The sequence below is a fragment of the Haliotis rubra genome, unplaced genomic scaffold (assembly GCF_003918875.1).
Source record: "Haliotis rubra isolate DU_JTF1 unplaced genomic scaffold, ASM391887v1 Scf5, whole genome shotgun sequence".
In the NCBI taxonomy this organism is placed as follows: Eukaryota; Metazoa; Mollusca; class Gastropoda; order Lepetellida; family Haliotidae; genus Haliotis; species Haliotis rubra.
The window spans coordinates 5508980-5527075 of record NW_025767190.1 but is presented as its reverse complement, the minus strand read 5'-3'; the positions used below and the strand labels follow the sequence as shown (position 1 = coordinate 5527075).

At 40.2% G+C, this 18096-nt stretch overlaps 1 protein-coding gene across 1 annotated transcript; it reads right to left on the bottom strand.

Moving 5' to 3' along the window:
• Window positions 1-1091: 1091 nt before the first annotated feature.
• LOC124291797 (lengsin-like) lies at window positions 1092-4860 on the bottom strand. Its single transcript, XM_046728866.1, has 2 exons — window positions 4555-4860; window positions 1092-2296 (listed from the first exon to the last, which is right to left on the bottom strand). The coding sequence occupies exons 1-2, from the start codon at window positions 4703-4705 to the stop codon at window positions 1128-1130; spliced, it is 1320 nt and encodes a 439-aa protein (XP_046584822.1). The 5' UTR covers window positions 4706-4860; the 3' UTR covers window positions 1092-1127.
• Between the last annotated feature and the right edge of the window lie 13236 nt (window positions 4861-18096).

Below are 18096 nucleotides of genomic sequence, written 5' to 3'. Positions count from 1 at the left end.
AGGGCTGTATCCACATTAGAGGTTGTCATTCGTGGTTGACCTGAACGCTGATGGTCCTTAACGTCTTCTTGATGTTTTCTGGCCAGTCGGGACCCGTGAAGATCCGGGGCAGAATAGGTCTTCAGCAACCCATTCTTGTCATAAAAGGCGACTATGCTTGTCCTTAAAGGCGACTAACGGGATCGGGTGGTCAGGCTCGCTGACTTGGTTGACACATGTCATCGGTTCCCAATTGCGCAAGACCGATGCTCATGCTGTTGATCACTGGATTGTCTGGTTCAGACTCGATTATTTACAGACCGCCGCCATATAGCTGGAATATTGCTGAGAGCGGCGTAAAACTAAACTCACTCACTCACTCACTCACTCACTGGCCAGTCGGCTGATTATCGATGGATGACAATCAGCATCTCTTGTAACGGCCCTAAATAACATGTCAGCATTACGTGAACCGATAACTTGCCATCTTTGAGAAAAATTGTCTGTTGAGGAGACCCACTATTTGCTTCTCGACAACGAAATCCGTTGATATTCTAGGTAATCAATTTGAAACGGTTTCACATTTTATTGAGAAGTGTACAACCGTTGCGTTGGTGTCGAGTTCTAAAACATTAGTATATGGTTAACCAGACGTAAAACAATAGTATCCAATTGCAAACTATAACATATGTAGGTAGGTATATACAGGTAATACAACCGCTCTTACTGAACGTTTTAATAATATATTGGTATTATAATAAGATATATAATGTAGATATAAGTAAAACAATACGCTATAGATATTTAGACAATGTGAGATATACTGTGCGTCTGGGATACAGAGGTTAAACAACAGGCTCATGTTATGGAGAGAAAACCAACAATTGTATGTTGGTATAGAGAGGTAATGTAAGTGATATCATCATCGACGCAGAGAAAAATGTAGTTATAATCCCACCATATCAGTTGTGTGAGCAAAAATCCCCAAACCTAGCACAATGTAGCATTAATATACTGGAATTCCTATTCCGATTGGCAGATACATGTAGCTGACATAGAAAGGCAGAACCATCAGCTGAGTATCTGATGCTATATTCGTGGGTGAGAGGCTGACTGACCCATCCAGTCCATACCATTATTGTCATCCGTTACAGGTAAACCTTCCTTTCATACGAAGATTTTTCATTTTCGTCCGTAATACATTTAAACCGTTCAATGTCTACTTCCTTACATTTCACGAACCAAGAAATTAGTTCATGTCCCAGAGCATCGACCATATATTTGTCATCTTCAAGATCTTTCAAAGCCTCTGAGAGGGATTTAGGCAAGGGCTCAGTGTTCTTCAGATTCCCTGGAGCTGGACATTCCAGCTTGTTCTTCACCCCGTCCAAGCCAGCAGCTATAGTGGCCGCCATGACAATGTAGGGATTGCTTTTTCCACTCGGCATCCTGTTTTCTAAATAGGTTCCTGTAGGTCCGTGGTTCTTGGCACGGAGAGAGGCATCACGGTCATCAATTCCCCAGAAGATCCCCCCTGGTGCCCAAGGCTGATGGAGTCTTCGGTAGCAGTTTATTGTCGGGGAGGTTAAGGCAGCCAGTGCCTTGCTGTGTCGGAGAATCCCCGCTATCCACTGTTTAGCCATGGGAGTGAGGTTGTCTGTGGAACTGACGTCATAAAATGCATTCTCACCAGTATCTTTGGACAGAACGGAGAAACTGTAATGGCATCCTGCTCCGGTGTCATCAACATCTAACTTTGATATGAATGAAGCCTTGACTCCATTTTGTTCAGCTAATTCAAGTAGGCCCTGCTTCAGATTGAAGGCAACATCGGCAGCATCTATGCCAAATTTAGGTTCCATGACAGCCTCGAACATACCAGGAGAATATTCAAGATGAATCTTCTGGACATCTATTCCAGATTGCTTCAGTTGACTGTCGAATTTATACACATATTTTCCCCATTTGTTCAATGCCTGATGGCACATGTATGGTTTACCGGTGAAAACGGGAGTTAAGGTTTTCGCATCAAATAGGAAATATTCCATTTCAAAACCAGAATAGAACTGAAGCCCCAGGTCGTCCAGTTGTTTCAACTGTTGCCTAGCGACATATCGTGGACATGCTGCCTGAGGTGAAAGATCTCTTTTCCAGCGTGACTCGCACAGGACTTCTGCGACCTTGAATGTATTTTCACCTGCCCATGGAATTGGTCTAAGTGTGTCAAGATCTGGGACTAGAGTCACGTTGCCATTGTGGTACCCTTTGTCTTGTGGCAAGATCACGATCTCGTGGTTGTACCCAAATAGTAATGTTCCTGAAATGATACAAATGTAAAGTCCGAAATGCAGAGGTGATTGAACGATATATATTATATAATAAATGACATGTATGATTAAAGGGATCGTCAAGTAGTGGAACAAACTTGTTGCTCATATAATGGCCTCTTTCTTGTCAAAATGCCTGCCCCCAAATTGTAATAAATAAAATGCATTTCAAATATTCTTTCTCAGTTTATATCAGATAGGAATTGTTTTCTTTTCATCCAGCATTTCCACCAACCATACAGAGTGGACAAATATAGATATTTTCAATTTACAGGTGAAACAGATTTTCTCGCTGTGACGATGTGAAGGTTTTTGTGCAACATATTGACATCACTTTAGATCTTTCATGTTCATACAGACGTAGAAGTAGAAAACTGCCATATCGGTAAATATATATGTCAATAATTATTGGTATCAGAGGACACCCTGTCGTGAACGTGAGTAGATTACGTGTTACCGTACAGCAAATACTGATGATTCTCATAATATTGACCACTTTTTTGTCTGGACCTGATTCGATTCCTTACAGACGGTAGCCATGTGGGACATATGTTACTAAGACCAACGGAAGACGAGCAATATACCTAGATCTGTTGAACATGCGCGCGCGCACGTACACACACACACACACACACACACACACACACACACATGAAAAAAAGTATCGCAACACTATTGATTGGTATCCTGGACACATCCGTGTATATTCACATCAAAATTATGTGTTGGGCGGTGGGATAGGCTAGTGGTTAAAGCGTTCGCTCGTCACGCCGAAGATCCGGGTTCGATTCCCCACATGGGTACAATGTGTGAATCCCATTTCTGGTGTCGCCTGCCTTGATATTGCTGGAATATTGCTAAAAGCGGCGTAAAACCAAACTCACTCACTCACTCACTCACTCACCCAAAATTATGTTTGTTTGTGTGATCGCACCATACCTTGTTACACCTGTCATCTTAACCCGGAAAACTTTTCTTTCAGCTTAATAACTTGGAAAGATCAATGGATATCGTTGTTGAAAGCAAGTATGGGGTCTCCTCAAGTGGCAACTGCTCAAAGGTGGCAAACTATTTCTTGTCGGAATGCTGGCATGTCATTTAGGGCTATTACAAGAGATGTTGGTTGTACCTCAATCGGTTATCAGCCACGTATGACAAATCCTACGGAGAATACAGCCCTTCTTAAACTCACAAGACCTCATCGTTCAGGTCAAGCGCCATGTTGAGAACGTAGAGGCTTCCACATCGTCCAACAGAACGGTCCGAAATAGCCAACAATCGACCGACTAGAAGGTCAGACGATCTACCAGACGTCTGTTTTTATCCCCAAAGCATAAAGCAGCACGATTAACTTGGTGTTAAGATCACCGTCACTGGGATTTAAGGATAGGGGAAGGGTATATTGGTCGGACGGAAGTCGGCATTCTGCTCATGGCAAATAGAAGAGCTCGCGTAGGGCGCCACAGAAACACTGCATATGCACAACAGGATATTTTAAAAATACCGTTTAGCAAGGGGCCATAGATAAATTCGCGGTGCCTCTAACATGACTAAAATTGACGTTTTGACGATCGAACAAAATCTGAATGGGCAGCAGTACATCGCTGACATCCTCAACAGAGTGGTTGTACCACAATTCGATGACCATCCTCTGAACACAAGTCCGGTCTTCGTGGACGACAATGCTAAGCCACATGCACGTGTCGTTGGTGGTTTATTACGTCAAGGGGTGGTCCAACGAATGCAGAAGACGCCAGAAGTTCTCGATCAATAATGGAACGCAATACATCAACGTCAAATTCAATGTCTGGTACATCAAAGAAGTGTAGGGTTTAGAGAAGTGATTGCAGATGTTGGCGGAGGTTACACTTGACATTGACAAAGTGTTCGGTTTTTTATACAATCTTGAGGATTGTATTCCAGAATGTTGAACATGACGGCACTTGGTAACGCCATGCGACAATGGGTATCGGTACCGTAAGTTTTTCGTTCATTTCGCCATTCAATCGTTCATTAAGGGTCAATTAACAGAAAGTAAGTGATATTGAGGTTTGCATAAGTTTCATTGCCAAGGGTAATGCTTACATATTGATACGTCGAAACATATGGCTTGTTGCGATATTTTGTCCGTGTGCATATATAAGGACGCTAACTTCTACAACTCTCTCTCTTTCTTTCAACTTTTCTTTCTCTACACCTCTAAATACTGTAACCACTATACCCTATACAATATGTTATCATTGCTTACCTTCAAACAAGTCTAGACCTCCTTGTAAGTATTTTACAGCGTACCTACTGTGCATCACAGGGCCACGGCTTGTTCCATTGATGTCACAGAGAGCAAACCTGATGTAGTCGTACTTGGCAATTTCGTCACGAGCCTTCTCCAGCTTGTCCATGGCTTTATAGATGGGCTGGATAGAGTAACGAATAGGGTCTGTGAGACGGATCAAGCTTTCGGGTTCGGACCGTATAAATATAGAACGGTGGCGCAAAGGAATACCTAGTGTTGACGATCCTCAGAAACAAATTATCCGGTTACATGTGTGCAGCGTGAGGTGGATGTGCCGTAAACCTACAGCGTCTGTCAGATAGGCTATATGTTCAGTCGATATAGTGGCAATTGAGGCGACATCTGCAGTCTGGCGAACACGCGTATTATATAAAGTTCAATGAACAAATTATTCACAGTGACGTGGAAATTATGGTTCTTGCTAGGTTTGCGGGAACAGTTGATGGAACTGCTGATTTTTGGCTTTTCGTGACACTTAAAAATCACCAAGGATGATATGTAGACTGCTGCCATCAGTGATTATCTTGTACACGACATCCAGATTGTCAGAACAAGATACATTTCCATCGCAAAGCCCTCCGTGTATTGGTTGGAGATTAGAATATACAATATTATTCTCGCCACAGATGATTCAGTATGTTTGTCACATTTAAAAGGAACTACAACAATAAATATATATCTATAAACAAAGAACATACCATTCACAGGGCCAAATAGGTTTTTTTTAAATTTCGAATTGTGTATCTAACCGATATAAGAAACGATTCATTTTGAAACATCCTCAACACATTCATACCATAACACCGTAAATACTAAATGTACTGTGCTGTGATATATTCCCTGTATGAAACCAACACTGCTATTCTGTGTGCGGCGTCAAAATAAAACACCATTTGACCTAACTATACACAGGCAATCGAAATGCACTAGATGTAAGTTGGGTACATCTTGTGCGATGCATAGCGATCGATTTTGGACTATTGTCCCAATAAACGTTTGATTCCAAAGACGATTTACCTTGTAGTAATGACAGGTGTTTATCTGACATCACTACCATATGTTTAATCCTCATCAGCAGAGTGTTGTTAATGTCCTGCCACGCTGTGCAGCTGTGTCACGAGTACTGACTGACTGACTGAGTTTGGTTTTACGCCGCTTTTAGCAATATTCCAGCAATATCACGGCGGGGGACACCAGAAATGGGCTTCACACATTGTACCCATGTGGGGATTCGAACCCGGGTCTTCGGCGTGACGAGCCAACGCTTTAACCACTAGACTACCCCACCGCCCCTGTGTCACGAGTAATCAGTCACCGTTGCTACTGACCTACTCCGTGACAGTTGACTTTGATTATCTCAGCTTTGACCCACAGCGTTGGGGCGGTGGGATAGCCTGGTGGTTAAAGCATTTGCTCGTCACGCCGATGACACTGGTTCGATTCCAAACATGGGTATAATGTGTGAAGCCCATTTCTTGTGTCCCACGCTGTGATATTGCTGGAATATTGCTAAAGCGGCGTAAAACGAAACTCGTGGTTCATGACCCAGTGTTGGGAAATGTTAGTCTGTTACTGTTTTTGTCATGAGCCTAACACTTCTGAAAGTAATTCAGATCTTGAAAAAAATCCGGGTATTTTTCCTTCTATATGGTAATTCGTTCTACGACTGAACAAAATTGTCCTGATAATGATTCTGGTTACGAGTTGGCTGTCAATTTGATGGATCATTCGCCTGGCCTCTCCAAATTTTCAGAGGAGAGTACTAAACATTCTGATTATTTGGCTGTTGAAGAACAATGGAGTATTAAGTTGCCTGGCAAAGTTCCAGTTTGCTATTATTTCAGTGATTTTTATGGTGAAAGAGAGGTAATGATCATGCATTGAGGTCTTTTCATCAGATTGTTCTTCCAAATTTGTATCAAAAATATGTTTTGAGTTTGGCTCATTAAACATCTTTGGCGGGGCATTTAGGGGGTGAAGAAAACTTGTGAAAAATGTATATCCCACATACTTTAGCCTAATTTGCGGCCTGACGTGGCTGATGGTTGGCAAACCTCATCAGACAATGTTAAACAGCTGCACCATGGAAACCCATTCCATGTCAGCTGGTTCATCACTGTCTGTGTTGGCCCTTTGCCTGAAACAAGGTCAGGTAATCCTGGTGTGTGCTTCCAAACAGTTTCCAGAAGATATTCCTTTATGAAAACATACGGTTTGGGTTGTGTATCAAGTGTTTTCCACCAAGCTACGTAGCATAACCGAGGTTACGTCTGGTTCATCTTGAATTTCAGTGATCTTTGGAGATGTTTCATCAGGCTCTTAAGTATTAAGGTATTCATTCGTTTCTGTTTGCTGTGAGGGTGGCAGCTCAGGCGTCCTTAGGATTTAGTTCTTTGATATTGTCTTTGACCATAACTTTTTTGAAGCACTTGAAGTTGCATTGGCCTAATTATAGGACCGAAATGAGTCTTTTCAGGCTTTCTAAAGTTTGTAAATTGTTATGGATAATTTTAAATAATCTCAGGATTTCCCTGGAGAGCTAATTTCCAAGGGAGTAGGGGAGTACCGCCAAAGCTAAAGAAACGGTGCTGGGAAGCATAATCGATGTCGGGAGTAGATAGATTTCTTTTCAAAACATTGTTACAACAGAGTGTTATCTTCTTCGCTTGTTTAGAACTCTATTTAAGTGGCCTTTGTATTTCAGATGTATTTAATCATATAAACATTCGAATAATATTCACTAGGCATAATTCTATTTCTATTCAAAACATTGTCATAATGGAGTATTTATCTTTTTCGATGTTAAGAACTTTATTTAAGTGGCGTTTGTACTTCAGATGTTTTAATTAGAGCACAATAATTATCAGGAAGCTCAATCCATATCGGGAGTAGATAAATGTCTTTTCAAAACATTGCTATAATGTTATATTTAAGTTGCAAACTGACACCGAGCCCTCATTCACATATCGTTATGGCAGATGCACAGGTTAGAGTTAACTTCATCGTGTCAGTTCGTGGAGGAAGGTCTCTTTATTTTGCTAGAAACAAGTTTCGCCTGGACCGACAGAAGGCAGACTCTGGTTACTGGAAGAACACAGAGGCCGGGTGTTCGGCACGTATCGTGACAAGTAAGGACCGACTTCAGACAGCGGAGCACTACCACAGTCATCCGGATCCAAACATCATCCTCGAAGTGGATGCTCTCAAGGCCAAGTTAATACATCGCGCCAAGACCGAGGTGACACCCATTTTGACATCGTATTCTTTACAGCTCGATGACAGAGGGTGAGGCTCCTTTCAAAGATCCAATTATCACAATCTAAAACAGTGAACTAGATCTTTCGGCAGTATATGAAATAAGGCCCGTCCGACTGCCCGAGACGGGCTAAATTTCTGACGGACGTTTTATATTTACTGCTAGCCAGCCCGACGGTCTGGTGCATATTTTAGATGTCCCATACATTTGAGTGAATTGTTGGTGTCTGGTCTGGTTAAAACCATTTGGGGCTGGTAACATTTTGAAGTTACCAGCCCTGATGTCTGGTTGGGTTTTTGGCTTATTTCATACACTGCCTTCGGGAGATCATTTTTTGTTTGTTTTCAGTGTCACCACGAGATTACTGAGTTAATTCAAACAGAACTTATTCAAGTTGATTAGGATTTTGACATATGACATACCAGCTTCTGAATGTCACTCAAAGAAGATTTAGACATTGTTTTACTTTGTGTCAATGACGATTCGATTCTGGATTTTGTTAAAAACGATGTCAGTTTGTGCTTACTCAGCATCTATATAACAAAATAAATAACACGCAGCAACATATGTGTTGATCTGGTATAGTGAGTGTTTACATACAATGTAACAGAGATAAGATACGAAATATTTTATTGCTGCCATATGATATGTGCATCAATAAAATTTAATCAAATGTACAATATAAATGTAATGTAGCGACCGGCCATTGAGGCCTATGAGATACAATCATGTCATTCAAAATGCAGTAAAATAAAAGAATACAGTATGCTGTTCCAACGTACCGTTTAAACTTTGAATATTTTTGGAGACACACATTACCAAATCCTGAATAAATCAGATAAACTGAACTGTGAATGTGGTTTTAAGAAATAATTATGGGATTTTTCAACTGGCATGTAAAAAATCTACGTTGTTTTCATGAATAACACACAGGTCGTGTTTGAATTTTCGAGGATTTATTTGAGGAAACATACATCATAATAACTATACACACATATGTATGTCAGATTATATCATATTCACAATCATTCATATTTAGGTTCATTCATTTAATCCAATTTTGTTTTCACAGCAACCGATTTTGATTTCCTCTCGAAAATCAGCGGAAAGAAAGGTTTCTCCAAATAATAGATAAATATCTACTCTGGTAAAAACAAATAATATTTTGTGTGATGAGATTTTTCGGAGATATTTCGTTATGAAACCGTTGAAACTGTATTTGATTTTCGTTATTTGTTGTTCGAATCATCATGGTTGTATTATTTTTCTATTAAAAAGATATATCCTTTCGTGTGCTATTTGTGAATAATTTATTATTCCACTACGATGTTCTTGAATAACTAGCAACTGAAATAAAATACTTATTACATTGTTGCATTATTTTCATGTCAACCTTTGGAGAAAATGTCATAGATTGTACAGCAGATGTGTTTACCACCATCTGTTGTTCGTTCTGTCGACATGTCGTTATTAGATGCACCAGGCCCTGACAATCAGTCAGTGTTTAGATCGTAATTGTTCGCATTTTTAGTTGTTTGTTTGTTTGTTTTATAACGCTGCACTCAGCAATATTCCAGCTATATATGGCGGCGGTCTGCAAATAATCGAGTCTGGACCAGACAATCCAGTGATGAACATGATGAGCAATTGGAACAGGATGACATGTGTCAACCCAGTCAGCGAGCCTGACCTCCCGATCCCGTTAGTCGCATCTTACGACAAGAATGGGTTACTGATGACCAATTCTAACCTGGATGTTCACGGATCTATATCTTAAATGTGTAGGCATAGTGATAGTTCATTATATGTTCATTATACAAAAAATACTGTTCCAGGTTCACTCTTTGGTATAATTACGAAATATGGCGGTGTTCTTATGTGCAGCAGCCATAAAAGATTTGACGAGTTTCCCGAAGCTGAAAACACTGTTGATATTCACGCTGTTTGTGAGTTTCCCTTGAATTGTTATCACATTCATTTTTCACTTTTAATGTATACTAGTAAATGTGAAAGCAGTCCTGCCAGCACGATTCGTTTATCCGATATTACTGTAATCTACTGCGCCCAAGGTGGCAGTTTACAACTCGCCTGTGACATGAAATACGTGATACAACAAGGCCATGGTTGATAAATATGTTATAAGCTTAAGCAGTACTTATCAAGACTAGTCTCCCTTTGAGTACACATTGAAATGCTGATGTTAAAATATACTCGTCGTCATTAATGAAGGGTCAAGCAATTTGTAATACTATTTCTTAAAGTTGTACAATTTCGCTTTTGTTTGAAATATATACAACTGAATGTTTTACAAACTTTCTTAACAGTATGGAAAAACACACCAGGCCCTTGAAATGTCATTATTACGTTCTTTAACGTCCGATACATTCCGTTACAAATGGCACATTTTTTTATTCAAATTGTCAATATGGAAATCCATCTCCCACTTAATGGCAATGATTTCCACGTGCATGTCGCTCTATCCATGGAAAGTTGAGGACAATACACATGCATTGATTCTTTTTGACTGTCGTTCACTGTTCAGTTACCTGTTTGAAATCGTAGCTTAAAATGAGACGTTTTTTAACACTTGCTGAAAGGGGTCAGGCTATAGGCCTTTTGGACTCTGGTCAAGCTCAGCGGCAGGTTGCTGTCCGCTTTAATGTGAGCCAGAGTGCTATTGGTGGACTGTGGCAGAGATTTCAAGCCAATGTGCCCGTGGAATATGAACGTCGACCAGGTCGCCCCAGAGTCACAAGATGATAGGCACATGAATAACACTGCGCTACGTTACAGATTCCTTAACGCAGCAGATCTTCAGACAGAACACTTCAATGTTAACAATGTAAGGATAACCAGGAGCACCGTTCGTCGACGGCAGCCGGACTCTGCTGTAGGCGACCTGCAGTTCGCCACTAACACCACGTCACAGGCAGGCGCGTTTGAGATAGAGTAGACAACATTGTCGCTGGAATCAACGTAAGTGGTCTCGCTTCCTCTTCACAGATGAAAACAGATTCAATATGTCCTTCCATTTTGGTGGGCACAGGATGTATCGTCGCAATGGAGAACGAATCACAGATGCAACTGTGGCCACGCATAACCGATTTGACGGGGGGATCGGTCATGGTTTGGGCAGGGATAACTCCTACCGGACGTACTCCACTCATTACACATGGTCGACGGTAATCTTACCGGACAGGGTTACCGGGACGAGATTCAGGCTACTACAGCAGTACCATTCCTGCAAGATATGCATGGCTTTTATGGTCGACTCTTTAATAGGCATATAATTCTTTAATCAACAGGGTATAAAGCGGATGGAGTGAGCTTGCCTGGGATGCCTTTCTTTTTGAACTTGACAAGGAGCACGAGAACAATGTGGAAACGTGTGTCTTGGAGGGTACATAACATATTGAATGACCGAGTGCTTCATGTTTGTCATTTTCATTTTGGGGATTGCTCTATACAACTGATGTTTGCTTGTGCTGTTTGAACTTTTTGTCTATATGTCACGTGTCACGTTTGTCAACACATTACACGTTATGATGACACTCTGAGAAACTTCAAACATGTGCTCGATATCATTTGACCCTTTATTAATGACGCCTAGTATACTTTACCTGCAGATTGATTTTGATTTGATGATTCTTTGCTGTTGAATTTGATAGAATTATAAAAATTCAATTTGCTGTCAACAAAATTGACATTTGATCTTTGTCAAGGAATTGATTTAAACATGTATTACCTGTTGCTTCACAGGATTAAAATCTGCAAGGGTCCACTAACGTTTGCAGTCTACGTGAAATATCGACCTCAGCATTCGTATAAAGACAACAATAAACAACCTGACCTTAAATAGTGCAGACTAGCATACCGTATTGCTAAATGTACGAATATTAGGAGTGAATAGTGCGGACTAGCATACCGTATTGCCAAATGTACGAATATTAGGAGTGAATAGTGCAGACTAGCATACCGTATTGCTAAATGTACCAATATTAGGAGTGAATAGTGCAGACTAGCATACCGTATTGCTAAATGTACGAATATTAGGAGTGAATAGTGCGGACTAGCATACCGTATTGCCAAATGTACGAATATTAGGAGTGAATAGTGCAGACTAGCATACCGTATTGCTAAATGTACCAATATTAGGAGTGAATAGTGCAGACTAGCATACCGTATTGCTAAATGTACGAATATTAGGAGTGAATAGTGCAGACTAGCATACCGTATTGCTAAATGTACCAATATTAGGAGTGATACAGCATGATGTACCATAAATGTGTCACAAAGGTGGCAAGATGATCGAGGGGGAAAACAACTTTATAGGATATTTATATAGCGCACATATCCACGCACCTAGTACATGCTCAAGGCGCTGGTATTTTGTTCCCTCGATCATTGGATGTCAATCTCAACGCCCCGGGGAGTATACAACTTTTGTAGCCACTAGGCGCACCGAGTTATCGAGTCTTTCTCATCCTAACGACGGACCCATTAATAACTGTGTGGACTGGGACACATAGTCACAGTACTTTGTCCAAGTTTACTGCACGTTGCTGTACCTGCAACTAGGCGTTTGCACGTATTCATGTGGCCACCATCTGGTCATATACCAACGGATTCGTGGGTTCTTTTAAGTGCACGGGCTTGTGTACTGTACTCTAGGGCGTGTGACAACACTGAAAGAGTCTCCACACACAGTTGACTTCAAGATTTTTACACCCTGTCACAGGTGGGCTCGATCCCGACACTTCAAGCTCGCTGGATCACTAGCCTGGCGCCTTAGCCAGCTCGTCCCCCATGCCCCCAAGTTGTGTGTGAGGTGAGGTGTGAGTTGTGTCGACAGTTTTCTTTGTTTGTTTGTTGAACATCGTACTCGGCAATACACAAGCTTTTAGACGGCGAGCTGAAAATAATCGAGTCTGGGCCACATGATCCAGTGATCGATGTTAAGATCAACGATAGATGACGTCAGGGAAGGACAAGCAATCGACCAAGTCACGTGGTTGACTACCTGATCTATTTGATCGCCTCTTTCAACCAGTATGAGGTGCTGGCACCTGACAAGGCATTATTGCTTCGGTGGTCTCCATGAAGACAACCAGAATACATGTGTACATGTTGGGAAGACCACTGCCTATATGATGTTTACGAATACTGGGTACCTTTTAACGTCAGCTGTTGAAAAGTGGTATAAATTGTCAGGGTCTTTTTTCTCGGACATATTGGACGGGCCAGATTGTCTCTCCTAAATCATAATATACAACCTATTCGTAACGCAGCACCAATGGGAATTTCTTCCAAAATCTTAAGTCAGATCTTGTTGTACACAAAGGTCTGTGATATGCCACAAGAGGTCACGGAAGAACAACCGACCAATCAGCGCCTTGCTTTCGAGATCACAAATGTGAAAGTCCGAATGAGTTTTTTAAATCATGCAACCAAGAAAATATTAACACGGATCTTTCCGAACAATACTTATGGTCGCTTTTGTTCAGTGATAGTGTATAATGCATCCTCACAAGCTGTTCAGCATCTTTCAATGTCTTTATCCCCGTGAGTTGGACTAAATCCTATCTCCAGGTCACGTATGGATGACTGCAGGTGCCCACTGTCATACAGAGGTCTTACTATCACTAGTACGACATACATACAAGTTGTATTGAATGGTATGACATCTAAGCATGTTGAGTGAGGTTGTTGTAACGCCGCTTTTAGCAGTATTCCAGCAATATGACGACAGGGGACGCCAGAAATGGGCTTCACACATTGTATCCATGTGGGTAATCGAACCTGGTCTTCGGCGTGACGAGCGAACGCTTTAACCACCAGGCTACCCGACCGTCCCCAAAATATGTGGAAGAAAATATCAATCAGATGCATTGATATACAAGTGCTATTCTGTACAGAGAAGATATTTTGGTTTCTGTGTGTTTCATCCAAAACATTTAGGAATCCTTATTACTGAACATTTACAACCGTAAATGAGCATCAGATCATTCTGTAAGCAGAAACCTTGGTATTCTAATTTCCAAATGCATGTCGCTTGTTGGTATGGAGATTCCTGCGTCCACTAATTTCTGTGCCTCTGTGGTGTTGTCTGAGACGGAATACGGTGTGAGTGTAAAGAGATCTAGTATATGGTCCCTGGCATAACTGACGAAAATACACTAGCAGCACTGATAGTCACGTGTCAACTCGAATACAGTTGTCTATTTGTAAATTCTTTCGTTGGTTCATTCAGTCATATATATCGACATCTAATTACGACTGAATCAATGAAAAGGATACTTAGCGACGCTTGACAAACAATCTGCTCGCTTATCAGTCAGTGGTTCCAATACTAGTACATTTTCCCATTACGATTCTATACATTTCCAAATACTTGTAATAGAGACGCACTCACACGAAGTATTACGTCTTGTTTACTGATTCATATTCTACTTGAATAGATATGTTTAAACCGAATACACAACTGGCCCTTAGTTTCCAGCTTAAGAAGGCGGTATCCTAATAAGGTTCCGTCAAAATCCCTTGTTAGAACTGATCTACAGTAACCCATGCTTGTCGTAAGTGGTAACTAACAGGATCGGGTGGTCAAGACCACTGACTTGGTTCGCACGTGATATCGCATAGATCGATGTTCATGCCGAGATCACTGGATCGTCTGGTCCAGACCAGACCAGCGCCATATAGGTGGAATAATACGGAGTGCAGCGTAATACTAAACTCACTCACCCACTCCCATATGTATTCTATTCAAACAACTAAACGCCCACATAACTGTTTAACCATTTCAAGCGGCACACGGCAAGCTTAATTTAGAGTTAAGAATATGCTCCGATGCATCGGCCTCTAGATTTCTCGTTCTTTAAAAATGCGACTTAATCATTGAAATCAGTGCGGCGTTAAACAACAACCAAACCAAACTTATATAAGAACCACAGGAGGGTGATATTCGATCTGAATTGTATCTTAGCAACTTAGGAGAAGACTGCGTACTTCCCGGTAGCTGCCAACAGTATTCCATGTTGATGTAAGGAGACATACCGTTATCAACTTTTGACAGTGTCGAATTTCAGAAACTCGTGAGTGCACCACGTTATACTCTAGGGCCTGTTACGTACTGAATGTCTTGCTCTTGCCACATAGTTTTGACCCATCGTATTGTTATTTTGTGTAAACAACTGTGTTTCGAATAAAACTGTTTCGTTACTTATTGATCTTGTGTGCTGATTTTACTGTTACGTTCTGCACTTGCCGATGTATGGCTTAACCTTTGGGTATCGGTTCACAAGGTAATCTCGTCACATAATTATTTTTGTGAAACCACAATGCGCACGAGTAAAATGCTGAATAAGCAGGTATGACAGATAGACTGACAGATAGTTTATTTAAGTCTCTCCTTGTGTACAGCAATAATAAGAACACGTAAAACACATACATATGTTTATTATAGAATTATTTGAGAAAAGTGTAAATTCATTTAAAACAATACCTTTTTTCACATGGCCATAGAAATATATATGTTTATAATATGCACACGTAAATACACCAGATATAAGGCACATGGTATTTAAAGTTCCGTCACTAATACAACGAAGCCCGAGATTGGAGACAGAATATAATATAGAGTTTTGGCAACTGTAAAAACTTTAAAACACATTTCTTTCCCCATGCTACAACATATATATTATTATAGTCATACATGTAAAGATGTACACGTTTTTCTCTTTCAATTAATTCATTATAAAATATAGGTGGGTATTTTGAGTTGACACATGTATGCACATACATTACATAGTCATACATGTAAAGATGTACACGTTTTTCTCTTTCAATTCATTATAAAATATAAGTGGGCATTTTGAGTTGACACATGTATGCACATACATAACATAATCATACATATAAAGATGTACACGTTTTTCTCTTTCAATTCATTATAAAATATAAGTGGGCATTTTGAGTTGACACAGGTATGCACATACATAACATAATCATACATATAAAGATGTACACGTTTTTCTCTTTCAATTCATTATAAAATATAGGTGGGCATGTTGAGTTGACACAGGTATGCACATACATAACATAGTCATACATGTAAAGATGTACACGTTTTCTCTTTCAGTTAATTCATTATAAAATATAGGTGGGCATGTTGAGTTGACACGGGTATGCACATACATAATATAGTCATATATGTAAAGATGTACACGTTTTCTCTTTCAGTTAATTCATTATATAATATAGGTGGGCGTGTTGAGTTGACACATGTATGCGCATACATAACATAGTCATACATGTAAAGATGTACTGGTTTTTCTCCTTCAACTAATTCATTATGAAATATAAGTGGGCATTTTGAGTTGACACATGTATGCACATACATAACATAGTAAAGATGTACACGTTTTCTCTTTCAGTTAATTCATTATAAAATATAGGTGGGCATGTTGAGTTGACACAGGTATGCACATACATAATATAGTCATACATGTAAAGATGTACACTTTTTTTCTTTCAGTTAATTCATTATAAAATATAGGTGGGCATGTTGAGTTGACACAGGTATGCACATACATAATATAGTCATATATGTAAAGATGTACACGTTTTCTCTTTCAATTAATTCATTATAAAATATAGGTGGGCATGTTGAGTTGACACATGTATGCACATACATAATATAGTCATACATGTAAAGATGTACACGTTTTTCTCTTTCAATTAATTCATTATAAAATATAGGTGGGCATGTTGAGTTGACACGGGTATGCAAATACACAATATAGTCATATATGTAAAGATGTACACGTTTTTCTCTTTCAATTAATTCATTATAAAATATAGGTGGGCATGTTGAGTTGACACGGGTATGCACATACATAATATAGTCATATATGTAAAGGTGTACACGTTTTTCTTTTCAATTAACTGACCACCTCCGTGGTGTAGTGGTAAGAGCGTCCGCCGGGAAAGCGGAAGGTCGCGGGTTCCATCCCCGACCGCGTCATACCAAAAGACGAAAAAATATGGTACTTGTTGGTCCCTGACTGGCGCTCGGCATTAATAGGTACAACAAGGACTGGTCGGCTCGGAGTCAGTATAATGTGTCTGAGTGGGGTATTCATGCTTCACTGCGGCATGGTATGTCAGTGGGCTAGCACTATAAAACCAGCTTAAGTCTGGGCTAGTACAAGCAGCCGCACATACACATAGACACGCATGCACGTCGTCATATGAGCGAAATATTCTCAAACACGACGTTAAACCCAATTTCATCTCATCTCATCTCATAAGCTTTTCAAAATCAGTGAAGGCAGTAAATGTAGTCTTTATTATACTTATTTCAACAATTGACGATAAAGTCGATATGTGTTCAATGGTGCTCCTCCCTTTCCTGAAGGGAAAACACTTGAGCAGAAACACACGGGTCGTTTCTTAAGACTTCTATAGTTAAGCTTTAATTTTGTAACGCTGTTGAATGGTCTGTTCTTCATTAAAATGTCTATTTAGATGGGTATGCCGGATAAGACAATGTTTTAATGGACATAATATCGTTGTAAAATGGCGGGACCAAAATGTCATGCCGGTTTTGACAGTGTGCCGGATTAGATAGGTGCCAGTGTTGGCGGGTTCCATTGTTCGTTTTCAAATAGACTAACAGGCTGACATGTGAGCAGGAAACTCGAATTGGTTATCCAACAGTTTCAAAATCTGTTTTCCATTTATCTAAGACGTCCGGTACCCAGTTAACAGATCCATCAAGACTAGTGACTTCAATCAGAGTGTTTCTGCGCCGTTCAATAGTCTTCCAATAGTCTTCCTAAAATACTATTTCCCTCTGCGGCTTGCATAATATCATCTTAACATACTTTCTCTTACTACGTGGACACAGCGATGAAAAAGCTTAGTCTAAAATGTATACGTTTCTTAGTACTTTCTTCTTATAACCCTTGTGCTTTACAAACACTTTCTCAGCCTAAAAGAGATCGTTCCATAGCTCTATCAACTCACTGCTCCACCAAGGCTCGTTGCATGTTCGTCTTTGATGTTCTGCCCTTATTGCTAACTGTCGTGTAAAACAATTTCGTACACATTTCACCCTTCAAAGTTCCACAGAATCCATTGTTTAACAGAATCTATCTTATTTATAGCAGTTGCAGTTTCAGGATGACAAAAAATTCAGACGGTATTGCCTTTAAATTAAACTTTTTCTAACTTAATTC